At 44.4% G+C, this 27663-nt stretch overlaps 1 protein-coding gene across 2 annotated transcripts in view; it reads right to left on the minus strand.

Annotated features, from left to right (window-relative positions):
• Positions 1–939: 939 nt before the first annotated feature.
• DGCR8 (DGCR8 microprocessor complex subunit) overlaps positions 940–27663 on the minus strand; it is a 39250-nt gene continuing 12526 nt past the window's right edge. The window contains exons 4-14 of one of the 2 annotated variants that reach the window (XM_007490378.2): positions 25877–26019; positions 25363–25645; positions 16621–16818; positions 16015–16116; positions 15182–15280; positions 13040–13122; positions 7382–7482; positions 7167–7273; positions 6907–7034; positions 4786–4899; positions 940–3359 (exon numbers count right to left, since the gene is read on the minus strand). In XM_007490378.2, coding sequence (XP_007490440.1) covers positions 3276–3359; positions 4786–4899; positions 6907–7034; positions 7167–7273; positions 7382–7482; positions 13040–13122; positions 15182–15280; positions 16015–16116; positions 16621–16818; positions 25363–25645; positions 25877–26019 — 1442 coding nt within the window. In that variant the 3' untranslated portion in view covers positions 940–3275. The remainder of the gene's footprint in view (positions 3360–4785; positions 4900–6906; positions 7035–7166; positions 7274–7381; positions 7483–13039; positions 13123–15181; positions 15281–16014; positions 16117–16620; positions 16819–25362; positions 25646–25876; positions 26020–27663) is intronic. The other variant, XM_007490379.2, reaches the window with a different exon arrangement.

The raw sequence follows: 27663 nt of genomic DNA on the forward strand, positions 1-27663 counted from the left end.
GTGTTTCAAACACCCTAGGAGTTCACAGGATAAGCACCGCCAACCCCTCTGGTCTGTCTCTCGGCATTTGAGCCTGGCCAGTGAGCTCCTGCTGAAAAGGTGAATCCCGGTGCAGGCGGCTCTAACCCGCAGCCAGAACTGACATTTCCTACATTCTGGCCGGAAGCAACCTGAAATAGCTCACGTAGGGCACGAGCGCATCCTGCCTGCTTATGCATCTGGAGTGCCTACCTTTATAGCTATGGGGATCCCCTCATTTGAGTCAATAAGCTCGGCTGGGGAGGTCCAAGCGGGGCTCCCAGAAGTCCTCTCCCTTCCATGCTCCCCACACCTAGTCCAACCCACATTAGGAAGCCCACTGTGAGTCCATTCTTCAGGGTTCCTCAGAGGCCCAAATTGGTCTCATCTCTATTTAATCCTGGATCCTCCAGAGAAAGATGCTACAGGAAGCCATAGACAGAACTCGAATTTGCACTCGGGCTTCCTTTGATGGCCAGGAGCTTGAAGCATGTGGCACTTGGGGATCCCAAGACAGTGGGTCTTCCATGTTTACCCAATGCCAATCACACCCATGGGTGCTCAAAAGATATTTCCCAAACCGTCAGTCTGACCGGACTGCTGTTTTTATATAGGCCCAAGCTTTCCAGACAGAAATGAGCTGCCTTATAAGCAAGCCGCCCTTCTCAAAGTATTAAATTTTCAAGCAAGAAATGTCGAGAGGGCCCCGGGATGGGTGCTCACAGCCCAAAGAAGCCAACAGAAGGCAGAGGCATCCCAAGCCCGCTGATGAGGAGAAACTAGAGTCCAAAAGGATCCCGGCGATGGTGCAGGACTTCTCTATTCCTCACCAGCTTTCCATGCCCTGCCCCTGTCACCGCCTGCGAGCCCCAGGAGGAAGGGACATTGTTCAGAGCTGAAGAGTACAAAGGCAAACAGACAGAGAGGATGGTCCCACTTTATTGACACAGTACCTTGAGAAGCCCACCGTCCCAGGACGTACACACACATACACACCTGTCTCTTTAGAGAACACAACCAAGAGCGAGGACAAGCGGAGGTGGCAGCTTCCTCTGGACAATTCCGCTGCTTGGAGCAAGAACTAGTCTCAACATTAGGTGCCCAGCACAGCCGGCACATGGTGGGCACCTACGTCCACCTCCTGGACGCCCATGGCCAAGTGCTCATCGTGCAGACCAGACCCATCTTGCTAATAATTAGCCCCCAGCCCAGCAGCTCTTGCTCCCGCCTAAAGGAGCCATCCCCCAACAGCAGTCTGCAGAGGGGGGGTGTTCCAGTGGTCTGAGGCTCCGGGCACCAAGGCTGGGTCATGACTCTGCCACCTTCACAATTTGGATCAACGGGCCTCCGACTACAGCGACATTCTAGCTACAGGAACATGGTGGTGCCTGTGGTTTTTACTTGTTCCAAGGCAACATCAGATCTGTAAGAGTCTGCTCTAGACCCTGGCAACAAAGGGGGACAAATCTTCTAAAAGGGGCGCTTGGCCCAGGAGGGCTGCAGTGGACAGTACTGCCTGGAGACACAGAAGGTCGCCAGGATCTTTGCAAAGAGCTCTGGCTGCTGGATACATCGACAGGCAATTCTCTCGCAAAGACCGTTGCCATCCCCTGCATTAAAGCTCTATTAAAAGGAGGTCTTAAATTTAAGGACTGAGAAATCTAATCTTCCATTCTTTTTCTACACAAAAAACTGACCACAATTCTTAAAATTTCAAACACTGACCATAATGCAACTTCAACTGAATGTGCAGGTTTTTCTTCTCAGACTTGGTGGGATACATTTAACCCGCAGCCAAGAAGGCCTATTCCCTCTCCAAACAGGGGCTCCGTGGAGCCCAGGGCTGCAGCTATGCAAGGGAGATAACCCCATTCCATGATATTGGGGCTTCGGGAGCTAGAGCCAAACAATCTTTCCCAGCTGGAGGGGCAGGCTGCTCAGAGGGAGTCTGGCTCAGACAAGCCCAGCCAATGACTTTGGAGGGTACATGTGGAAGGTGTGAAACACGCCAATGGACCCCCCAAAGGCTACGGCAGGCTGCTGGCCAAAAAGCCCAACTGCTTGTGGAGGGGCAGTGTTCCTTGGGCCCCAAACCAGTTCTTGGCTGGATGTTAAAAGCAGATCGGACTCGTCTTAACCAGTCCGACTCCTCAAATGCCTTAATTCATTGTCATCAACACACTTCGACATCGAAGCCAAAGCTGCTTTTCAGAACACTACAAAAAGCTCACCAAAGCATTGCACAGAGCAGCTCCACAACCAGCCACATGGAGAAAAATCAACTCCCTAAAAACTGATGCAGGGTGCCAACAGAAGGATTAAGGGAGACGGCAAGGATTTAAAAAAGTCTGTTTTGAAGGGTTTTAAGACTCAGATAGAAAAACAAAGAACAACGCCATTAAAATCAGCCAATCACGGCTCCAGAATGTAACTGCTATGCACTGGCAGAGGATTTCGGTGAATGAATAATGATTTTCAATTCATGTTTATCCTCCAAGATCCACAAAGTGGCTTTGATGCCCAAAGGGCCCAAGAATCTCACTGGTACAATTCATTACTCATCACTACTTTGCCCCATTTTTAAAAAAGGGTAAGGGTGGGGGGATGGGGGTAGGGATGGAGAAGAGTCACGTCTCCCTCCGATTATGAGTCATTTTGGTTTGGGATTTAAAATGCTAGGAGCTCTTCCTGCTCTCTAAGCCAGGCCTGGATCCAGCAGGGATGGGGCTCTCCAGTGGGCTCCGGCTGCATTGGGAACATGGCTCCTTGCCTCTTATTAGTCCTCTTTTCTGGCATGAAAGGGCCACCAGTGTCTCCCACCAGTGCATACTGTTACAAGCTGAAATGCAACAAAACCTTCCAGAAAACTAGTTTGAGGCACATACACAGAAGCCTGTCTCTCTTCATATCTCTAATAAATCTGCTCCGAGCTGTACATTCTCTGAATCTGATCCGGAAACACCCATCCAATGCAGACACTATGGATGACTGTCAAGGACAAAGTGCTTGCTTTTAAAAGGTCTGTAGTGAAGTGTGGTTGGTTAGCACAGCTGCTTAGTGGCCCCCCAGAGCCCCTTTTTTCCCTTTTGATCAATCAATCATTTAAACATGACTCCTAAGAGGTAACAAGTTGGGGTGAATGACAAGGGCCCGATGGGGCAGAAACAGAAGGACGTGTCTCTGAAGAGCAGCCTGCCGCGCATGGCTCCCAGGGGCCACAGGCCGCTTGTTTCACTGCTCCCCGCCAGGGCTGCTGGTTACACATCCACAGTGCACAGAGGCTCACTGCCAGGCTGAGCCGACTCCACTATGGTCATCTTGGGCTTCTTCCGAGTTTCCTCCTACAAACAGAAGGTCAAGGATAGAAGCATTTCAACCCAAAGATGGCCAATTCACCGACAGTTCCAAGCTGCCCACAACCACCTTCAGAAGGCAGACTTCATAGGAGTCCCCCAAGCTTTGTCTCACAGAAGCCACAGCCTCAAAGCTGACAAGGAGACAATCTGCCTGTGAATGTGGCTGCAGAGCACAGACTGCATTAAGAAAATGCAGGGAGAAAACCACCCCAAAGCTAGAAAAATCAAATAGGAAAGTAAAGACTGGGCAGCAGCGTCCGTCCTGGCACTTGGAATCCAGAAAGGGCCCGCCAGGCTCCCACCCATCATCTGCACCAGCTCATCCCAAACCTTTCTAAAGCTCTTCCCCGAGAATGAGGAGACACCAAGGCCCGAGAAGACTGCAGAGATCTAGCCAACTTCTACACCCTTCTGATTGGCACTCGATCCCCTTTTCTGGGTACGTAATCACTTTGCTCTCATAACAATCAAGCAAGAAAGGGAGGGACCACATTTGGCTAATGAACAGGCTGCTGAGATTTGGAGGAAGGAAGGCAAAGGGGTGGTCATGACCATACTCGCTGCGTGTGCAGACTGGCCGGAGGGCCCCCAAAGTCTCCGGGCAGCCTTAGCTTATAGGAGGCGCAGGCCGCACTAATGCTTTGGGGTCCCGCTGTAGATGCTGCTTGGCCTGGAATGAATGGTTCTGGGGAGAGGGGGGAGGCTAAAGGCTAGCTCCTGCGGGCTTCACTTTTCCCCCATTTAAAAGCTCCTGGGAGGACCTCTGAAAGGGGCTGTTGAGGGGGTTGGGTGTGTGTAGGGGCAGAGCACGCTTGTTAACCCCTTTGCTGCTGTGAGATGAAGGGGATCAAAGTCCAGCCGGGGAGGCCCCCAACTATGAGGTGACTCCGGCCCACCCCCCATGTGCCCTAGACGACCCCCTCCAACACTGGAGGAATGTGGGAAGGACATAGGGAGCATGTGCCCAGCCTCACCACTGGGGCAGGTCTCCAATGATGCACAAGAGCCACGGAACCCAAGGCAGCTCCCAAATGCAACTCTTCTAGGGATGCTTCTATTGTAGGGTGCAAGTTTGCACCAGGGCTGATATTTTTAAAAGTCCAGCCTGATGTGTTTCCAAGAAGCCCAAGAACAGCCTAGGTCAGTTAGGTCAGGCCTTTACAGCCACCCCACTGTCAGAATCACCAATCTGGGGGTGAGAAGGAGGTGTGATGTCAAGAAGCATCTATTAAGACGCACAACCAGGTGGTCCAATGCCCATTACCATTAAGTGCTGCTGTTGCTTTTTGAGGCAGGCCAGGTAAAGTGACTTACCCAGGGTCACACAACTAGGAACTACATGAGGCCAAACTTGAACTTAGTAAGATGAGTCTCTGACTCCAGTGCTGATAATATAGGCATTGTCACTCACCCTCTCCTGTGCCAGCTTCTTCATCTCTTCCTGCAGCTTGTTCAGAATGTGTAGGTTTGGCTTGTTCTTCTTGGCATATTGCTGAAGTTCAATGACGCTCTTATCGGACATTTCCTGCCGAAAACAGGACAAAGGCACGGACTGTCAAATGGCAAGCCTGACGGACATTTCAGAAAAGTCCGATGTTCAACGGAGGTGGGAGATGCTGTGGGTGCCCTCAGTAGACAACCAAACGAATGCAGGGCTAGCAGTGAATAACTACTGGATTCTTCCCAATGTGCCAACAGGTTCAGCAAAGTGAACTGATTTCTGCAGCAAAAGACGTGAAATGGGGGGCCTGGGCAGCCTCCCCTTTACCTAGGTCAGTGGCCAATGCCTCATTTGGCCGTTTCTTCCCTGTTTAGCATCTCTTAATCCCCAAAGTTAGGTCCCAGGTGGCCTTTGCCATGCAAGATCAATGCTAGGAGCAAAGCTGGACTAAGGGGCCACACAGGCCACCTGTTAAAGCAAACAGAAGGGCGTTTTAAATGCTGCTCCCACCAAGCTTGAGGCTGTTGGGACAAAAAGTCCACACCTTCCAGAAGTGGGAGGGAGCAACGGTCAAGGAGTCAAATTCAGATGAGGAGGTGCCAGGAAGACAATAAAGGAGGTGACGGGCAGTGAATGGTAAAGTACTCATTAAGAACACCTTGGGCTGTAGAGGGCCTACTCCTCATTAGCTGTTCCAAGTCTGACTGGTCTTATCTGTAAATCAAGCCTTGTATGTCTATACTTCCCTCAGGGATCGGGAGGGGGCAAGGATTCTCTCTTAACTAAATTAAGTATGCCAGCACAAAGGGACTCTACCAGATCTGCGTTGAAAAGGAACACTTTCGTCATGAATCCAGACCCTTTTGGAATTGAAGAAGGAATCCTCCCCACAACATCCCCCTGACAAGTGGGCAGAGAGCCCCCTCCCTGCTCCCCAGGTCCAAGTCATATCTTAAAATGAGAAAATACAAGCCAACTTATCCCATGGCAGATCAAGCCTGCAAAAAGGAAAGAAGGAAGTCCACAACTGACAAGCTGTGGTCCTAGGGACACAAGGAGGCATAGCCTTGTCTTTGTCCTCGAGCAGTAGCAGCGGAGGTTAACAGGAAGACAGCAGAGAGGAAAAGCCTACAAGGTAAGGCAGCAAAGATGAACATACCAAAGGGGCCCATTTCATATAACAGGGATGGAATCAACTTCAATGGATCTGTCCTTAAATTAAATTTGTTCCAATTATACCTTCAGCAGAGATGAAGAAACCTCTTTATTTACTTGCAAACTCATAAAAACCTTCAACCTTTAGCTCAAATGAATCAACCTGGTCATGCCAAACCTTTCTGAGCGCTTTCCTTTACTGTCCAGAGTGATCTTCTCTGCCTGACTTCACATCCAGCCAATTATTCTACTTGGTGTCTCTCCAGGAGGAAGGCAGTCAAGCAAAAACCCATATGCACCAGAGGAGAAGGTTATGAGGCTTCTAAGTATCAAAGTCAATTGTGTTTTCATGCCTTTAGCGGAGCACTGCAACACCGGATTTGACAGAGAAAGCCTGCCCAGGCAGAGTCAGGCTCCCCAATTCCATTCACCAAGCTTCCTTGCAGGAGCTCACTGATTGTCTGACCTGGTGTCAAGTATGAGATTTACCAAACTTCAAAGATTGCTCAATTGCAAAAGGCCAGACAAATCTCAGTTGTAGGAATCATCATTCCAGAAACACTTTATGGTTTGGCTCATCAAGTAGGAGGCTGGGGGATGAAAAAGGTGGTAAACCCAGAAAGGGCCTCCTGAGGTTGGAAAGAATGTGGTGGGGGGGGGTATGAGAAGGATTCCTGTTGCCAGATGGTGCTGGATTGAACCACTGAGATCCTTTCTTTTCAACAAGGAGACTGTTATGGGTCCATTTATGCTGAGATACTCAACTATTTCCCAAATTTCAACCTCTCAGAGAGGAACCCTTCCCCTGTGGAACAGGCACAGGAAAGGCTGTGGGCAGAAGAATATGCTTCCAAAAAGAAGAGGAGCACAAGCTTGCAGCTGGGGAGATGAAAACGAAGCCTGGTTGCCCACAAGTGAATGGAGAGCTCCCATTACCTGTTTTACCATCTTGTTGCTCTCCCGACCATACATGCGCAACAAAGAGCCCCAATTTTTGACATGTGGGTGCAGAAGTTGAAGGATTTTCTGAGAGGCTAGTTGTTTCCCTACTCTCTTGTTTTTACCTATATGGGAAAGAGAAAATGGGAAGGAACATTAGCAGGCACAAGCACCATCAACCTCCAGCAGAGGTCAATTGATTCAAGAGTGGAAAGAGGGCAAACAAAAGCCAGCCCAAGAGATGCAGGAACTCTTACACCAGCCTCGGACAGTGTGCTTCCCACAAGTCATCACGTATTCACTCTTCTGGTTTTTCCCAGGGATCACTTCAAACTTGATGGTTGTGTCGCCCATTCCATGGTTTCTTTAAGAGAAAAACAAATTTCTGTCACCCAAGGACAGGATCGAGAGATGAAGACAACATTAATCCTGGAAGCTCCCCAGCAAGCAGCTGCCTAGATCCTCCCCTTACCTTTTAAGGCACTCGTGGAGAATCTGATATGGTGACAGAAGTCCCGCCTTACTGGTCAATTCATACACCCGGGAGTCTTCAATACTGATATGGTTAAAATACTACCAAAAAAAATTAAAAACCCTTCTTAAATGTGCAGTCAGGCATCCATGCACACATCACATAAGTCATCACACTTTAGGACAATGAAATAATGGAAATGCTACACTCCAGGCTTTAATAAATGCTCAACAGAGTTGGACATCACAAGCACTGCTTTGGGGTTTCCTAGAGTTTCAAATCAAAAGTCCTTTTGACCACTGTGAATCATTTGTGCTAAGACACTAACACAAAGAGGCAAATTTGGCTTCTAGGAGTCACTGAGACTTATGGGATGAAACCCATCAAACGGATTCTGGGGAAGTACCTTATTTAAAAGAAATAGGCTAAGGCCTTTAGGTGGGTGGGGGTATCACAGGAGCACCGTAGCTTAGGAAGATATACTCCTTAGAATTCAGACAACCATTCTACCTACCATCTACCAAAATAGGCAATCACTATTGGCCCCCAATCACCACCCTCCTAATAAAACAGAAATCTGTTTGACCCTGAATCCCAAATTGGTCTTTCCTGCTCCACACTCTTTGCTATCCCTCTGTATTTGCCATAGTTCTCATATTTCTGGAAAGCATTCCTCCATTTCCTTCAAGCACCACATGAAGCCCTTGGCCGGTGGAACCAGGGTGGGAACAAAGGAAATGAGTGTCTTTGGTTTGGACTCAAGGAGGGAACCAAGAGCTGCATCCAACTAGCTAAAGGGTTATAGCCAGATTTGCTCTGCTTGAGCCCAGAGCAGAGAACCAGGGGCAATGGATGCCAATTACTATTAAGTGGCATGGAGTAGGTGATGTCTTTAGGGGTGTATGTGGTCTAGTGAAGCCTGGGTCAATGGGCATGGGTCAGGGAGAAGAGCACCAGCCACAGGACCTGGGCTAAAACCTGCCCCATTACTGTGGTCTGGACGCTGGCTCACAGTCATTTCTCCATCTATACAACAGTATGGTTATACTTGGCAACTTCTGCTAATACACCAGTGATCCTAGGATTCCTTTGGTGTATGGGTGGAATTAGATGGGTTCCCTTCAAACCCTCAAATTTAGTGATTCTGAAAAGACCAGAAAGGCTGGGAAAACTTCCAGATCAGAAATCTCCAAATCTGTCAACTTTTCTTGGTGGAAGATTTTGTATTGGCCAGGCAAAAAGCCATCTAGCAAGTCATGAAGTGCTGGACTACCAAAGAGTAAAAAGGAGGATGAAGAGGAACTAACTTAGTCACCTTTGTTTTACAAAGGGAGAAACTGAGGCCCAGACTAAAATAATAGTAAAAGCTACAACATGTGAGCTCAATCCTTTGATGCCAAATTCTGCAGAAAGCAGAGGAATATAGAGTGGAACTCTCTCTGGGAGTTCTCCATCAAATGATCTCTCTCCTGTGGAGGGAAGAAGAGATGACAACTCTGGAGAAAGCACTCACAGGATGATCCCGTTGGACCTGAAGGCCCTACAGGAGGGCACTTTCATTCTCATCATCAAGAAGATGGGTGAGGCTACAGAAGTAAATAGACATTCAGCAAGACCACCATGAGAGGTACAAGAATGGGCCCTGTTTGGCAGGAATTCACTGGGGGAGAGGCACATGCTGTTTCAGAGCCCTCACCAATGGGGCAGGTCTTCAAGGATGCAAAAGAGCCACGAAAACCAAGAACAAGTTACAGGCAGCTCCCAACGATTCAAATGGCAGGCCAAAATCTGCGACTCTTCTAGGGATACTTCTATTGTAGGGTGCAAGTTTGAACCAGGGCTGATTTTTTAAAAAGTCCAACCTGATGTGTTTCCAAGAAGCCCAAGGTCAGTTAGGTCAGGCCCTTACAGCCACCCCACTGTCAGAATCACCAATCTGGGGGTGAGGAGGTGTGATGTCAAGAAGCATCTATTAAGACACACAACCAGGTGGTCCAATGCCCATATTATTAGCACTAGAGTCAGAGAGACTCATCTTACTAAGTTCGAATTTGGCCTCATATAATTCCTAGTTGTGTGACCCTGGGTAAGTCACTTTACCTTGCCTGCCTCAAAAAAGCAACAGCAGCATTTATTACTTACATTTAGCACTTATATTTGCCAGATTCTGTGGTAGGTGCTGGGAATACAAATACAAGCAAGAAGAAAAGATGGTGGCAACAGAAGACGCCACCATACAAACCGGGGAGCTGAGCCTCAAGTTGGCTCCTCCTCCTCTGGAAACAAAGGGAAGCCATAGGTGGAAGAGAAGGAGATGGGCAAGGGGAGATAGCTCTAACTTAACAAAAGCACAAGGATGACACCTTGGTCTTTCCAAAGACTATCAATACTAGGGAGGGTCGCATCAACACTGAGGAGATACCAGCCAAGAGAAAACCCAGGAACCTGGTGAAGAAATCAGGTTGTGTCAGGCCCACTTGGAGGTCACTCTGAGGAAGAGATGGCAAGCACACATTCATTTCAGTATTTATTAAGTCCCTCCTAGTACTGAGGGAAAGAAAACAAGCCAGGCCCTCTCATGGGAAAAGGGAAGTGCCAGAAACCTGAGGCCACAGGGCAGAAACAGGGCAGCCTGCAGCACCCCCTGCAGCCAATGACCAAGTCTCACTGGAGAGATCCCAACGAGGTTCACTGAGGGGCCATCTGTAAGGCCAGGGGTCGGGATGGCCACAGCAGCAAGGGTAGGAAGAGAGGAGGAACAAAGATCACGCAAGGCCTTCAGGCTTAGAGGCAGGAACATGGGGTCAGGAAGATTCAACTGAACAATGAAGGGCATGGTGAATATGGCCATCCCAAGCATACACACACACTGTAGGGAGGCAGCCACTCCAGGCACCCCCTCCCCCTGCAGGGCCTTTCCTGCAGCCTTAGGGGTAGGCCAGGGTCACCCAACAGCAAGTGGCAGAGGTGGGAGGCCTCCCAGTCTGCTCAGGCACCGCTATTTACATGCTATTGTGGATAACAAATTCCCCTAGTCAGACTACTTCCTACTCGAGAGGCATTCTCCATCTTCCCTGCCACCGGATACAAGGCAGGCCAACTTGAGCTAAGGAGAAAACCAAAACCAAAAAAAAAAAAAAAAGGACCCAAACAAAGGGGGTTTGGAAACTACAAGCCAATCTGCAGAAAGACTGGTGGCCATGCTGTGAGCTGAAGGTGTCATGCACCCAACGGGATGACTCCAAAGGGCAGTCTAGAAGGGGGACCCCACCCCTCCAAGTGGGAAGGGTCTCTTGCTGACTCACCTAAGAGCAAGGCTTGCTTGGCCACTCACCCCACATTTTGGTGCTATCCCTCAAACCCAGGGCACCCAACGAACCCCCTCTTCCATGGACAATGCCAAGAGCCCTGAGCCCAAGAAGCCCTGCTAACAACAGTACGCCTAAGGCAACAGCCTTGTTCCTAGCCTGGCCCAAAGCCACGGCTGAAGGAACTCTCCCCCCATTCTTGGTCCTCTAAACAGCAAACACTCAATTCTCATCTCTAGGCCAAGGGTCTCAGATCCAGTTATCTGGTCTCATCCCTCCAAATGCCTATCAGACACCTGTAGCCAGTGCCTCAAGACATTTGACACTGGCCATGTCCCAAGCCAAACCCCACAAACCCCGTATGTTCCCAGGTACTGTGAGGGGGCCTCCATTTTCCTTGTAAAAAGGCTTCCGTAGCACAGGCCTGGCCATCACCCCACTATTCAATTACATTGCCGTGGCTTGCTATGCCTTCTAAGATCACAGAACACTTATAGGATACGCAAAGTGCCAGTATCTGTCATCTTGTTCAATCTTCACAAAACATCTGAGAGAAGTGCTATTATTTCTTAATTCTAAGATGAGGAAACTGAGGCACAGAAAGGTTAAAGTTAGGTCCAACAGGATTTGAACTCAAGTGCTCCTGACTCCATGCAATGTTCCCATATTTGGCTCTGAAAGTTCTTCACAGCCTGGTCCTGTCTTTTTTCTTCTCTATACCCTCGTGGGCTCCAGAGCCACCTGCCTCCTTGCTCTCCTTATAGGATGTTCCCATCTCCCCACACTGAGCCTCTCACTCATTGGTCAGTGCCCTCCTGCTCCATCTTCCTTTTAGCAATTAGATGACTCCCAGAACCTGCCAGATGCCTCTCCTGCCCCCTCCACCCCCCATATCCCTGAAGAGATTTCCTGGCATACACCATGCTTTCCCACCTTGACCTCATGGGTGCTTTCCCTCAAAGTAGGACCTGGTTTTGTCTTTCCTGGTGATTACCAGATTCAGCACCGGCCTGGCACACAGAGAGCACTTCATTAATGCCTGCCGATGTGACTTCTCACCCTCACTAGCACCACCAAACGAATCCCTCGATGGAAAGAGAAGTGCCAACCAAAGCCCTAGAAATGGCAGCACTTCTGCAAGCCAGAGTCCACCTCCTCCCCTTTCCCTCCCAGTCCCTGAGGGCTGTAAAACTCAGGGAAATGTGGCTCTGCAACAGGCACAGCCCATGCACATCCAGAAGACATTTCTGGACATTCCCCATTCCCCAAAGGTTCAAAATCAGCTGTGACTTTATCATTGAATGGGAGTTTATTGAGAGCAGGGGTGGCTCGTTTCCCTGGTCGCTTTCCATCCCTAGCCCTTGGCTCAGTGCTCTCTGCACCATATAGTCAATCACCTAAGGAATTGGCCAAGACTCCTCAAAATTCCATTATCTCCCCCCCAAAATAGCCTGGCTCATTCTTCCTGCTTTCTCCAATTTCACCAAAGGCCACCTTTCTTGCCAGGCAAACCCTGGCTCTTTCTGTGGGACTTCTTAAAAATAAATAAATAAATAAATAAATAAAAAACAAAAGCTTTACTTTCCATCTTAAAGAACCAATATTTTGCATCAGTTCTAAGGCAGAAGAATGGTAAGAATTAGGCAATGGGGGTTCAGTGACGTGCCCAGGATTGCACAGCTCTAAAGTGTTTGAGGTAACATTTGAACCCATGATCTCCTGTATCCAGGCCTGGCTCTCGCACTGTGCTACTTAGTGGCCTCTTTTTTTTTTTAACCCTTACCTTCTGTCTTGGAATCAATAGAATTGTGGTAAGGGCTAGGCAATGGGGGTTAAGTGACTTGCCCAGGGTCACACAGCCGGGAAGTGTCTTGAGGTCAGATTTGAACCTAGGTAGGACCTCTAGGTCCTAGGCCTGGCTCTCAATCCACTGAGCTACACAGTTGCCCCCTTAGTGGCCTCTTTCTGGGGGATTTTAGTACCTCTAAGGGGAAAGAGAAAGAAGAGTATCCTGGTTAGACCCTGGAGAAGATGGCTCTAGGGCCCACGGAAGAGTGTGTTCCCCCTTTGATAAAAGGCTAAGGAAAAGATCCAGGAATCTCAACTGCTAGAGAAGGGAAGTGGGATCATGAGGAATCAGGAAGAACCCAGGGTCCAGAAACAGCATCCCTTGCCCTCGACGCCAAGGATAGGACTCTTAAAATTCCAATGCTCCATATTAAGGCAGGGCTTTTGAGAGTCTTAGGATCTCCAATCTTCATGCTGTAAAGCACTAACTCATTCACACCAAGGGGCCTAGGACCGGGCATCATGGCATATTTCTGGACAAGGCCAACCCAATGGTGCTTACCTCAAGTTCCTCGCTGTCTTTGGGTTTCTCGTCAGAGGTCTGCTTAACAAAGTCAGGAATGAGAATTTCCAATGTGGCTCGGGCTAAAAGAGTAATCATTTTAGTTTATGTTCACTCTTAATTACCATAAGATGAAAAGAAATCTAGAAATCCATCAGCTTGTAGTATTGAGGCAGCCACCACCTCAAAGCTGGGACACGTGTTCTTCTATCACTAATCCATCAACAAGTCAACAAAAACATGGGAAATTCTTCTGTGCACATGTGTCGGTCTAGGGAAAAAGTTTTAATCCTTGACGTACCATCCATTGGTGCCACATGTACTCATGGACCCATTCCCTTCCTCTCTACATTTCTAATGTTCATTCATCATGTGGTCTGGGTCTGGCCTTCACCATCATCTCAGAATTTGGGAAGTGGATGGGACCTTAGAGATCATCTAGGTCACTGCCCAACTTTACAGAGAAGAAAGAAAGCTAATGCCTAGAGGTGGGAAGTGAGTTGCCCAAGGTCATACAAGGAAATCAAGTGAGTGGCAGAGAAAGGGTTCAAACTAAGGTCTAATATTTCTTCCACTACACCAGCCTACTCTTACTTTAATTGTTTAATGCTAAAATTTAAGAGTAACAAAAACTGCCACTGTAAAGCATTCAAAAATGAAAAAACAAAAAACAAAAAAACCAGATGAGCTCCCAGAGGCTCCAGTGGGCTCCCATAATCCTCCTGATGAAGAAAAACAAAGTTGTGACCCAGGAGAAAGTCACCTGTATCTCTCCTTGCAACATTGAGATAGACACTATAACTCTGAATAACTCATCCCATTCCCAAGTAGGGAAACTGCAACTATTCTAGAACGAAGTCTTCTTCAGCTGGATCACACACACTTCTGGTTTGGTGATCCACTATAAAGTCTGTGGGGTCAGGGACCACAGCAGTTTCCATCTTCTGCCTCAAGTGCCTACTCAGCACAGTGTGTGGTACATAGTAGGCACTTAAATGTTTGTTGAATTGATCCTGAGCCCGATTCAGCCCTTCTGTGATGAAGACAACACCAGAGTCTCATGAAAATTCAAATGATTTCTGCACACAAGGCTGTTGGTGCCTACACAAAATGGCTTTTGTCTACCGTATTTTTAAAACGCTTGTTTTTCTGTCTCCATCTTCCACCAGGCTGTCTGTCACCTCCCCTTCTGTCCCTGTTTCAGATGTCCTTGACCCCATTTTCCCCCTCTCTCAAGGTCCTGCCGTTTCAGTTCTGTGGCCTGGGAAAACTCCCCTGACTCAAAGACAGAAGGCTGCAGGGCACCTAAAGGTTCGAGCACACTTAGCTGACACCAAAGGGGGGGGGGGGGTAGGGGGGTTCAGAAGCTTTTTTTGCTCCCCTCCTGGGCAGTGGCCAGTGAAGTAATGAGTGACAATATGGTGGACTCACTGCAAAATGCCATATACTCATTCTTAATTACCACAAGAGGAAAAGAGATATAAAAATTCATTAGCTTGGGAGAGGGGCAGAGTTAAATGTTAGGAGTCAGTCTTCTTCCTCCTCCAATTGCTTTACAGTCAAGAAGGGATTTAATACAATTGAAGGGTGATAAGATTCTGCTCTGGAAACCTGGCATTGTCATGAAAAGGTAAGAGAAATAGACTTGAACACAATATCACGAGACCAGAGATTCCTGGATAAGGAAACTCCCCTATAAAGGCAGCCCAGCACATTTTGAGCAGTCAAAGAGCCTTAAGGATTGGGCTTAGAGCTGAGTGGGGAGGTGATTTTGGCTGGGATGGGGGCCCTGGGAACTTGGGACTTCAGGGGCTCAAGCCTGGCTCTTTAAACAGTAGGCCAAGCTGCCTCTATCATGATGAAAAAAGCACAACGATGCAAAACCATTCTTAAAACATATCAAAAACCCACGGTGAAGTGTGAAAATATGCTCTGAAGATGTCCAGTTCTAAGGCTTAGACAAGGTGTACTGGCATTTTACCACTCTTAAGCTCTCCAATAGCATCAGCATTCTCTCTCCACACCCAGACTGCTGCTGCTATGCACTTGTGCCTTCCTTAACCCAGACAGAGAGAGGCGGGACAGTAAAACAGACGGGCAGCGGGGCAGCAGGGCAGTGGGAGGTACAAACGCGCACGTTACCAGCTTTGTTCTTTGCAAGCTTTTTGCTGCTTGCAGTTCCAGCCCCATAGGTCACTCCATCAATAGTCACTGAGGCTCCAAAAGGCTCACTTGGGTTCTCTAAAAAATGGAAAACATTCTCTTTAAAATATTTAGCCTGAATGAAAACACCACTCCAAAAATCCCCTAACACAATGCAGGATTTAAATTCACTAAGTTCTAAATCAAACATTTATGAGTGCCTACTATGTGTAGTGTTTTATAAGGTACTTTAGGAAAAAAAAAGAAAAAGCACTGGAAAGAAGCATTCTTCTTCCTGAAAGAATTGAGAATCCAGCAAAGGAGGACAGACATAAGGAAAAAATTTTCTAAAACCCACCAAATGCAAATCAATACAAACTGGGTTTGTACTGATAAGAGGCTGACCAGAGATGACTGAGGAGACAGCATGGCCAAATGGAAAAAAAAAAATTCTATTTGGAATCAGAGGACGTGGGTTCAAATATCACCTCTACTACTGACTCTGTGTGTGTGTGTGTGTGTGTGTGTGTGTGTGTGTGTGTGTGTGTGTGTGTGTGTGTGTGTGTGACCTTGGGCATGTCACTGCCCACCCTACCCCCAGCTTGAACATATCTCAGGTGTTTGGAGGAGACATCTCTAAGGTCCAGTCTAGTATTACAGGATCTTTAACTTCTAGGATCTTATCTAGGGGCAGCGAGTACAGGACAGGTTAGAGCAGAGTCAGCACTAAGGTCAGCTCCCTTTGATCCCACAGCTCAGGCAAACTTTGTGTCTACCAAGTTAACCAAGAAGAGGCTGCAAATACAGTCCCTAAATGAAGGAACAAGACTTACCACATTCAAAGAAAGTGTAAACAGGGCGAACCTTGAGGACTCGCTGCATGTACTCGTGTAGTATGCAGACCTCTGACTTCCCATTGGGATTAATAACAAATTCTGTGACAAAGAAAAAGCATTGACAACATGGGAACTTTTAAACTCCCTCACCCCCACAAAAGGACCTGTGGCCATCATTAAAGCACTAGAAATCTCCATTTGGGAACCTGCCAGAGGCAGAGAATAACGGGGAGGGCCTTGGACTCTCAGGAGACCCAGGCTTCAAAAGCCACTTCTTCTGCTTCTTAACCAAATGACTTCGGCCAAATTCCTGGGTCTCGCTTTCTTCATTGGTCAAACAAGGATTACACTATTTGTACTCTATAAGGCTCAAAGGAAACTATGTAATAGTCTTGTAGAAATAAACTAACATTTGAATTTAAAGCTTCAGTAATCTAAGTGTTGTTACTAGCCTGTAAATATTTCTTGCACAAATTATTTCTTTCACCCGTGGACTATTTAAAAAGGCTGCAGAGGCATATTTTACAACACAAAATTGACAAACCCTAGTCAGCCTGGCTAGATTCTGTGAACTTTAGATTTTAAAAACATTTTAAGACTCACCTTTCTTTGTAGGCGCATCGTGCACAGACAGAGTAATGAGTTTCTGGTTGGCAGGCAGGATGGGCCTCTCGGATTCAGCCTGCTTACGCTTCATCTCACGATTGAACTGGCGTCTTTCTGCCCAAGTCCTAAACTTTTTCACAGTAACTTGCTCAAAATCAAAACGCTTTTCCAGATAGTTCCGAAAGTCTTCAAGATCTGTGAAGGAATTACCAAAGAAGCATTATTATTTCTAGTCATCAAATTATTAATGACTATTTGGTGAAAGCAAAAAACAATTAAAAGCATAACTATGAGGCAAAGGAGACAAAAGTTTCCACATGCTAATGATATGACAATTATTTAAAAAACCCTGGAGAAACAAGAAAAGGGCTAGAGTAGGCATGGGATTAGTGTAAACAATTAAAGAACTTCAGTAAAGTAGAAGAATACAAAAAACAGACAAAACTTAATAGCATTTCTATACAACAGTAACAAAAATCAAAGAACAAAAGAGAAAAAATCCTATTAAATATACATGTATATATAAATACACATAAAATAACTAAGCCAATATACTAAAGAATAGTGGAAACTTTTACAAAACAAGAATCAAAGAACAAATTCAGTAATGAAAGGATCATCTTCAGGTGCCGATGGCTGGGTCATACCAAAGCAGTAAAAAACAAAGATATCACCCTCAATGGATTTACAGACTGTGCTATAGTAGACTATGAAAGGGATGCCTAAAGGAGTAAATAACAATAAAATTAACTCAGAACAATAAATGGTTTAGAAGAGAGAATAAGAGGAAACTAGTTCTAGAAGTTTTAACAAAATAGTAATAATAAAAAATCTGATACTGGTTAAAAAATAGAAAAAGTAGAACAGACTAGATGAGAAGGAATCAAAAGCAATCGGAACCAATAACACAAATGTCCAAATAATCCAAGAACATAAGGTACTTGAGGAAAAACTATCTATTTGACAAGAACTATTAGAAAAACCTGAAATCAGTTTGACAGAAATTAGAGTTAAATAAATATTTTACATCAAATCAGTTCAAAATAAGACACCGAAGCATGAGATCATGGCAATTTTTAAAAAATTCCCCCCAAAACCAGGTAGGGTATTTCTTGAAGCTGTGGCTGGAGTTCTTCTTTTAAGCCCTTACCTTCCTTCTTAGAATCAATATTGTGTATCAGTTCCAAGGCAGAAGAGTGGTAAGGGCTAGGCAATGGGGGACAAGTGACTTACTGGGGGTGGGGAGTGTCACATAGCTAGAAGTGTTAGCTAAAGTTCTTAATGATAAAAAGTCTTACTAAAAAGGGAAGAAATAAAGTAAGATAATTACAGTTATACATGAAATGAAAAAGTTTTATACAAACAAAACCACTAGCATCAGAAGGAAAGGTATATCCTGGGGGCGGGGTGGGAAATCTTAGCTTAACTCTGATATGCAATATTTATGGAGACTAACACAGGTCTAACACATAGAGTCCAAAGACTATAAACAAAAACAGTTCTTAAAAAGAATATGAATAGGGCAGCTAGATAGTATAGTGGATACAGTACCAGGAGTCAGCAGGTCCTAGGTTCAAATCTGGCCTCAGACATTTCTTCATACTTACGTGATCCAACCATTGAGTCACTTAACCCCAAAAGCTTAACCCTCATTGCTTTTTGTCTTAGACATTATCAATTGTAAGACAGAAGGTATGGGTTTAAAAAAACCTACAAATTATTCACTAGATGCAAAACTGCCAAGTCACTATTAAGAAAATGCAAAAACAACAACAACAAAAAATGTAGAAAACTGATGGAAATATCCTGGGAGCAGGGTGGGATGGAAATAATAAATGTTAGCTATGGAAAGGCAGGAACACTCACATATATTGCTGATGAAGCATGAACAGGTATACCCATTCTGGAAAGCTATTTGTAATTAATGCTAAGAAAGTGACTAAAATGTCTGACTTGTGAAGTGTTTTGTGACAGCCCACTGGCATATATAAGGAAGTATCTCATCCTCTCCCCTCAGAAGTCACCCCCCCCCCCATTTCCCAGTTTTCTAGGACTGGGTTCACAGAGCCAAATTCCCACACCAAAATGCCAATAGGCAAAGGCCCTGTCCAAAGATCCACAGTTCATGTCTGAAGAAAGGCCCCTGGGAAAGAAGAGACATTGAGGAAAATAATGAGCTCAGATGCCAAGAATAATGTTTAATAACATGGCCATCAGTTTGATATAGTTTTATTGGCAAATGATAGGGAAGAGTAGGAAAGGGAAAATGGTAATGGGAGACTGAGATCAGAGAAGACTCTATGTGTGTTTGTGTGTTTATATGTCTATGTATACACATACAAATAAGCTCCCCTAAGGATGGTGCTGTGGTGGGGAGCATAGACACACAGGCCCTTTAGACTGGGAAGACTTCCACACAGGGTCATGTGTGCTCATGGGTAGGGGAAGATGTACTCTTAGGGAAGGGCGACATGCTCCAAAGTGCCCTTCTGAGAGTGGCATATTTAAACCCTAATTTTGTTGGCCACCTCAAGCTGGCTGATTTGCACACAAGTGATTTTGAGATACACAAGTGCAAGGAGAAAAGGCAAACCAGTGGTTGGCAACATATTACTCCTGGACACCGCTATATTAAAAATATAATTATCAGTATTTTTCCATGACTAATTTTTATAAACGTATAATCTCTCTTTAAAGGGGGATTTTCAGGATGGCCTCAAGACCATCAGGCCCAACCTTATAACAATGGTTCCCATGCACATATTCTATGAACTACAACATCCCCTAAGGGAGACTGTCAGGATGGTCTACCAGGCTACCAGGCCTGACCTTATAACACAAAGATCCCACTACTTTACAAAAATAGCTAAGTCTTATTTACACTAAAATGCTGGTAGAAATATTTGTGGCAGCAACAAAACAAAGGAGATGAGATGCCTGCCGAATGAGGATGACAATTGGCACTTGAATCACTTATCACTGTGCTGTAAGAAGTGAAAATATGAAGAATTCAGAGAAGCAGGAGACTTCTATGAACTGATGCAAAGTGAACCAGGAATCAGGAACACTGTAATTATGACAACCAGGGCAAATTGTCCATTTTAATTTATATGGATCAATTTATAAGATCAGTTTTGTAATAAAGGATGTCTCTCTAGGAAATGAAAAAGGACAGAAATAATCTAGAAATGAAAATTACATAGATTAAGAATCAATGAAAATTTAAATTAAGAAAATAGTTATTTTTATGGGTCAAAATTGACACACACACATCCAGAATGGATCCGGTAAACCACTTTTCCCTCATTACCATCTTAAACAGTGAATGAAAAAAGTCTGCCAAACCTAATCTGTCAGGGGCCAAACCTACACTGTGAGGCTTCCAGGAACCAAAATGGCAGAGGAAGGAATACTCTGAGCTCCCCAAACCCACCTTTAAACAATTACCAAAAATGCCTCAAAACAAATTCTGAAATAGCAGAACCAATAGAAAATGGGGTGCAAAGTTTTCCAGTCCAAAAAATCCAAAGGTAGAGACAACTGGGCAAAATAGCTGTAAGGCTTTGTCAAAGTGGGCCAGCCAGGCTGCCACAGCCAGTGCATATTACAAGCCCAAGAAGCTTGGGACAATACTCCTTCCACCCAGGGACAGAACTGAACTTAAAAATATAGGCAAAGATCAAGAAATATGCTAGAAAAATAAGCAAAAAACAAAAAACCTAACCTTAGAAAGCTACTTTAGTGACAAGAATGATCAAAGCACAAACTGGGGGAGTAAGAATACCAAAGCAGAAGCATGTGAAGCCTCAAAGTTAAGTGTGAAAGGGTATCAGGCTCAAAAAGAATTACTGGAAAAGCTCAAAGGATTTCAAAAATCAAATATTTAGAGAAGAAAACTTGGGGAAAAGAAGAGCTGATAATTTGGCAAGAGAAACAAAAAAATTCACTGAAGAATGAAATTCTCTAAACACTAGAATGGGCCAAATGGAAAAGGAGGTACACTGGAAAAAAAATTCTTAAGTAGAATTGTGGGGGGCAGCTAAGTAGCTCCATGGATGGAGAGCCAGGCCCAAGAATGGGAAATCCTAGGTTCAAATTTGGCCTCGACATTTCCCAGCTGTGTGACCCTGGGCAAGTCACTTGACCCCCTTGCCTAGCCCTTACCACTCTTCTGTCTTGGAGCAGATACACAGTATTGATTCCAAGAAGGAAGGTGAGGGTTTTTAAAAAAAAAAGTAGAATTGTGGCCTCAAGACACTTCCTAGCTGAGTGACCCTGGGCAAATCATTTAACCTACATTCCCTAACCGGTACCACTCTTCTGCCTTGGAACCAATACATAGTATTGATTCTAAGAGAGAAGGTATGGGTTTAAAAAAATCGCACTAGAATTAGACAAATGAAAAACCAAGTACAAAAGCTTAATGAAGAAAATGACTAAAAATTAGAATTGGGCAAATGGAAGCTAATGACCCATACGCTTATCAAGAACAATGAAGCAAAATCAAAAGAATGAAAATGTGAAATATCTCAATTGGAAAAACTGACCTACAAAATAGCTTGAGGTGAGATAAACTGCCCCGATATTCTTGAACAAGGAGAAATAGAAATGGAAAGATTACACAGTAAACATATAGCACACAACTACCTCATTTATGGATATAAAGAGGCACACATACAAGCAAACTGTATTAATAAAGACACAAAAATGAATCTGGTCTCTTGCTCTAGACTTTCTCCTTTGATAGTGGCAAACCACCTTCGGCAAGTACACATCTCTTAAGTTTTGCCTTCATCAAGGATGTATCCAACTGCTGGTGTTTTTGTTGAATAATGTCTGTGGTGACCTTGTTAGGAGTTTTTTTTTTGCCAAAGATACTGGAGTGGTTTTCCATTTCCTTCTCCAGATCATTTGACAAATGAGGAAATGGAGGCAAACAGGGTGAAGTGGCTTGTCTAGGGTCATGCAGTTATAAGTGTCTGAGGTCAGATTTGAACTCAGGAAGATGAAATCTTTGTGACATCTGGCCCTGGACTCAATGTGCCACCTAGCTATAGCTACATATATATCACATTTTTGCATTTGATACTTGAAGACTATATTCAAGAAGTTTGTAGGGATGAAAAAGCTGGCATCCCATTTTCTTTTTTGGTTCATAATCTTTCCCAAGCATTACATATGATATTCCTTTTCTTCTTTCAGATATACTAAAAAAAAAATCCCATTATGACTATTTCTTTTGTATTTGGTCTAATCAGTTCAACTGCTCTTCCTATACTTCCTTTCTTTAGTGTCATTTCTACTTTTTTTTTAAACCCTTACTTTCCATCTTAGAAAGAATACTGGGTATTGGGTCTAAGGCAGAAGAGTGGTAAGGGCTAGGTAATGGGGGATAAGTGACTTGCCCATGGTCACCCAGCTGGGAAGTGTCTGAGGTCTAATTTGAACCCAGGACCTCTGTTTCTAGGCCTGATTCTGCTTGATTCTTAATCCACCCAGCTGCCCATTTCTACTTCTATTCATAAATTGTGAGTCTACTGCTGTTGATAAAAAGGAAATAATTTTTATATTGTCTTCACAGATCTTTTCCAGGTTTTTTTCCTCTCCCTGTTTTTGTTTATACACTGTCCTTATCTTTTGGATCAGATTATCTGGCACACTGGATGGATCACCAGGCCTGGAATCAGGAGGTCTTGGGTTCCATTCTGACCCTGGGCATGTCACCTAACCCTCATTGCCATACCATTACTAGTTTTCTGTCTTAGAGCTGAACTAAGATAGAAGGTGAAGGTTTAAAAAAATAAAGTTAGAAAAGAAAATGGCAAATGACTCTAGTATCTTTGCCAAGAAAACCGCAAATGAGATCACAGAGAGTGGTATAATAACTGAAAATGATACAAAATTTAACTAGATCTTCTGACAAGCTTCCTACAGACTTGCTTTCCCTATCACTGCTTCTAGCTGAGCCATTTTATGAAGGGACACTTCCCACAATCTTCCAATGTCTTCTTCAATTCATATTAAGCTTTTGTTGCCCATGGCTGCCTTTCCTCTACTTGGAGAGAAGAGCAAGTATTTGCTAGCAAGCTTCCACATTCTTTTGGCCTTGCTGAGGAGACTGGATCAACTTACCTTCATTAAACTTCTTAGGAAATGATTATTTTGTCAGTGACTGTTCTTTTGTCCATTTCCTATTTCAGCATCAATATTTTCTTTAAATAGGTCAAGTTGGTGTCATCCAACTGCATATCTCAACTGATCCTTTCATTTCTTCTAGTTTGATACTTGCTTTGATTTTAGCAAGTTATTCATTTAATCTCCCCAGCTCAACAGCCTCTCTACAACTGACATTGGCACATATCATGCAATTTTCTTCAGGGTGGTATCCTGGGAAATATTTATCAATATTACAACACAACAAGATTTTTAGGTGTCCCATGAAGTCATGCTTCTTGTTGCCTTTAGATTCATGAACAAACAATTCTGATTACTCTTCTTTGCAACTCCAAAAAGAAACTAGAAAGTCACCTTTCTGGTTTGCAGCAACTCTCTCCTCTCTTCTGGTTTCATAGTTAGTGACAAAATGGTTCATTGTCTCCAGAAAAGGTCAATTAGAATATCAAAAGCTTAATCACATTTACAGCAATTCTCAAAATGGCCTCGGTTGCAACAAGGGGTTGAACACTAGGCATCTTGTGTTTTTCCTGTTTCATGGCTTACCACAACCAGTAGGCTGATCCTCAAAAAGCTTAGCCATGACCTATTTGTTGCCAGGACCATACTTGATGTCTTTCTAGCAGAGTAGAGAGCTATCCTCTGCTGGCAATATCTGAGAATCCCAAATCACTCCTATATCTCCCCCCCTAGAGGGCCAGTGATCTTATTCCAATCAATATTCTAATACTTCCAAGTGATAGGTGAATTGGCAGATAAGAGTACAAAGACAGAAGAACAGGGTTTAAATCCTATTTTCTGACATTTCTTTGTAATCTTGGCCTATACAAAACAAATACACCCCCTATTTAACAAAAAAGCTTTTTGTACACTCCACAGCACTAGAGCAATGTGACCTATAACAACCACATCATCTCTTAATGGTTAACAGACTGCTTTAAATCTCTCATGTGGAAAACCTTTCTTGGTTTTCATCTGCAAGATCACCATTTGGGCCCCATTTCCTAACCATGGTTGTATATATCTCAAGGCATTCTTGGAGGGCCTCTCTCTCTTATGGATATGTCAACTAGAAAAAACACAGAACTACTAAATAGTCAAAATCACTCTTTACTAATAAAGACAACAGAGCTGCTTCCCAAGAGTGCAGAGTCTAGACTCCCGGGTCACTGACCCCTGAGAGTGCCACTCAGGATGGAACAAAAGAATTTGGGGAACCTATATACCACTCTAGATGGCCTTGGGGCTTGGAGTGAGAGGGACAGTTGATTGACTTTACAATGGTAAGAAAGGAAAATGAGGAGTTCCAGACAGGAATAACAGTGAGGGGCTGATGCCCTACAATGGACACAAAAGGGAAAGACCAAATCCAGGGCTGGGCCACCTTGGTGATGGACCTTAGCCTAGGGGGGAAACCATTGGGACAAAAGGGATGCTTAATATTGGATGGGATTAGCTGTTCCCACCCAAACTACCAGGAAGTTCACTGTCTGGTGAAGAGGGACCTTCCCTCAAGGGGAAACCTCCTGTGACAAGGTCAAAACCTGGGGTTTCTACACTCAAACTAAATAAACTGGGGATCTCTAGATTTCCACGTTGACAGATATATGGATATTACTACATGTATGAGTACAATGGTTTTATCTAGTCCAAATCTCTATTGAGCTCTAGCCCTGTAGAGTAGGTATTTTCAACTGTCTGTTGGAAACCGCCCACCTGGAGATTCAGTAGATATCTCAAGCGCACCATGATCCAAAAGAGGACTCTTTTCCCCCATCATACAACATACCCCCCCATCCCCAATTTCTTCAAAGGTATCAACATCCTTCTGAGTTACTTCCCAGGTTTATAACTTTAAAGGGAAGCTTTCTTCAACCCTCCTAATCCCCTCATTGTAGGAAAAAAAAAATTGGACATAAAAACAGAAGAGAATGTCTTCATTTCTAAATATATCATATCATTCCTGCCCATCCAGCAGGAAGAAAAAACAATCTGACAAAACTATTCTAGTTGCCAGACCTTTTGATCCTTACCCCCCCCCCCCATCTCTTATCTATACTTCCTATCAACAGACAATCCCTCATTACTTCTCCTGGACTGGAAAGTGTTCCTTTTCTCTAGTCTTTGCCCTTTCCACCCTGTTCTCTATATGGTTGACTTCTTTTCCTAAAAGTACAAGTCAGACCATCTTACTCCACTGTTCAAAAAGTCCAGTGCTATTAGACCTAGGATCAAAAACTCCTCTGGTATTTATGCCCAGTCCACCTTTCTGGGATTATTCCACATTATTCTCCTCCCAGCCCAACCAATCTGTATATTCTTCCCCACATGGGGAATTCTCTGCTCTGTGCCTTTGCTTCTCCTAGTTGGCTGGGCTCACTCTGATCTCTCAGAATCCTCATACTTCAATGAAGGGCCACCACCTCCTACAAGGCCATCCCTGAAATCCTTATGTATTGCATCTGTGCTTCCCCTTAAAGAGCAGAAGAGGCTCTTTCCCTTTCTCTTTATAACCCCAGCACAAAGCACACTGCCTTGCAGGGAGTAGGCCTTCTTAATGCTTACCAACAGATTCATCTTTACACACTTCCACTTTGGCCTTAACTTGTCCTAAGGCTCCTTGGGCTGTGTCTCCTCCGAGAGGTTCTTTCTCATCAAGGGATCCAGAGTCCACAGCTGTAGAGTCTGGCTCCTCAGTCTGGCTGTCCAACTCTGAAGCTTTCTCCATGGACTTGATGGGAGAAGCATCCCCAATCGGGGTGATGTCATTGCTGAGTTCTCTTTCCTCATTGTCCTTCATTTTCTTATAATGTAGGCAAGGAATGCTGCTCAGGGGAGGATCATGTTTCTGGATAGACAGTAAAACAGCAATGCTTTGTGAATTTCAGTACACAATTTTGAATAATCTGATTTTTCTTATTGCACTCTGGTTAGCTACAAACAAAAATCTTCCAAGACATGCAATTCTAAGTTTAAGCATTTACAGAACTCTTATAAAAACTAATCAAAGTGATTTCAGTCTTTCTAAACATGGTTAAAATTTAATTCTTACATTACCAATGACCAACAAACCCCCTACCCTTATGCTTCCTGTTCCTAAGAAGTATGGTCTGGACCAGGTAACAACTCTAGATTCTCTATGCAGATAGACAGGAATTCCAGAGTTATGGAATGTCATGATCCATCCATCAGGTAATGGTTCTGTAGGCGGACGGCCACGGCCTTTATAAAAAGACAAGAAAATCCTGAAATTACTTGAAGCTTTTGCTGCCTTAAGAAAATGTTCATTCAATAAATTCCAATAATTTCTGGTAAAAAGAAATTTAAAATTTTTGTATAGATTCAACAATGCCCCCCCCCCCGTCTTAACCAACTACAAACATATGCTTATTTATTACAACAATGGCTCTTCATGTTCCAAGTGCTCTTATTTTCAACAACCTGGTAACCCAGTTAAATGATCCAAACATTTTTTCACTGATGAGGAATCCAAGGCTCAGAGAGGGAGGGAAGGTCTCAGGGTTCCTGACCAGTAAGTATAAAACTGGCCCTCAAATCTTCTGACTACAATCTTAGCATTTTTTTGGTTTACTCCCCAGCTCCTTGCTTCAGTGCAAACTCCCCCAACCAGATTTATATAGCTGGGAAATGCTAAATGCTATTGTTCTAAATCATAATGGTTTTCATTCAAATGCTTCTTCTGGTGACACACACTATTTCCTTACTCTTAAAGGGTAAAATGAAATCAATAATTTACTGTTACTATTTTCCCTCATTTTACAATTTACAAAATTTTAGTTCAAATGACTGATTTATAAAGACCAAGAAGAACAAAAAATTTAGTATGTTTCTTTGCCAACAATTTTTTGGGCAATCAAAAATAAGGTGGTATTCAAGATCCTCCCAGCTGCTTTCTGCCTAAGAACCACTGGTAGATGAGGTTCCTAGATAAAGCATCAATGAGGTCAAGCTTTCCCTAAAACTTGCTTTAAGGGGATCCTTTACTACTCTTAAGGATCAGTGATTTCATTAGTGAAGACATCCCTCTTACTTACTACCCAGATGACAACCCTCCGAAGCCTTGTTAAAGAGTTGAAGGAGTAGTAGTAACCACTCAACTTCATCACTTGGATCCTCCTTAGGACAACAAAATCTAGACCTGAAATCTAAGCTTTTCCAGTTTGGCCAGACCTGATGGAATCTATGTTCCACTAGCAGAGCCAAGTATATGACTAGAAGCACAAAAAATATTTCAAACCTCCAAAGAAAACTAACTTCAGCTTAAGTGTCGTTCTGATGATCTTCAGAACTAAGACTATAGTAACTTAGTGGGGAGCAAAGCCCTTAGAAACAAAAAGAATAGAAGCTGCCTTTTCGGCATTTTATGTCTCATGTGCCAAGATACCGATGTGTTTAAGAAATAAGGTCAGAAAGCCTAGGATTGGGTAGGCAAGACACTGAGGGTCATCTGCCTCTCTATATGGCTAATGAGGGAAAGGGTCTTGCTTTCTAGTACCATCCCCTAACTGGGGCCAAAAGATGAGAGAATGGTTATGTGGATGGGGCAGCTGGCATTGAGGTCACAGGCTAAATTGGAGGCAGTTAGAACCAGAACCCCAAGGCCCACAGGCTGGATTCATCTCTCCCCATACCTGTCAGCTGACAACCCCACATTACTGCATCCTCCTCAACCTTTACCTCCTTTTAGGGGATGTGAGGAACCTTTTTTCTGGATCCATTTGCCATCCCCAGGCTGTAACCCATACTTTGACAGCTGCTCTCAAGACCTCGTAAAAGCAAGGAAAGGGTATTTAATGAAGTCTCCTTGCTGAGTCAGCATCCCAGTTAGAGGGGAAAAAAACCATG

Source organism: Monodelphis domestica, chromosome 3, assembly GCF_027887165.1.
Source record: "Monodelphis domestica isolate mMonDom1 chromosome 3, mMonDom1.pri, whole genome shotgun sequence".
NCBI lineage: Eukaryota > Metazoa > Chordata > Mammalia > Didelphimorphia > Didelphidae > Monodelphis > Monodelphis domestica.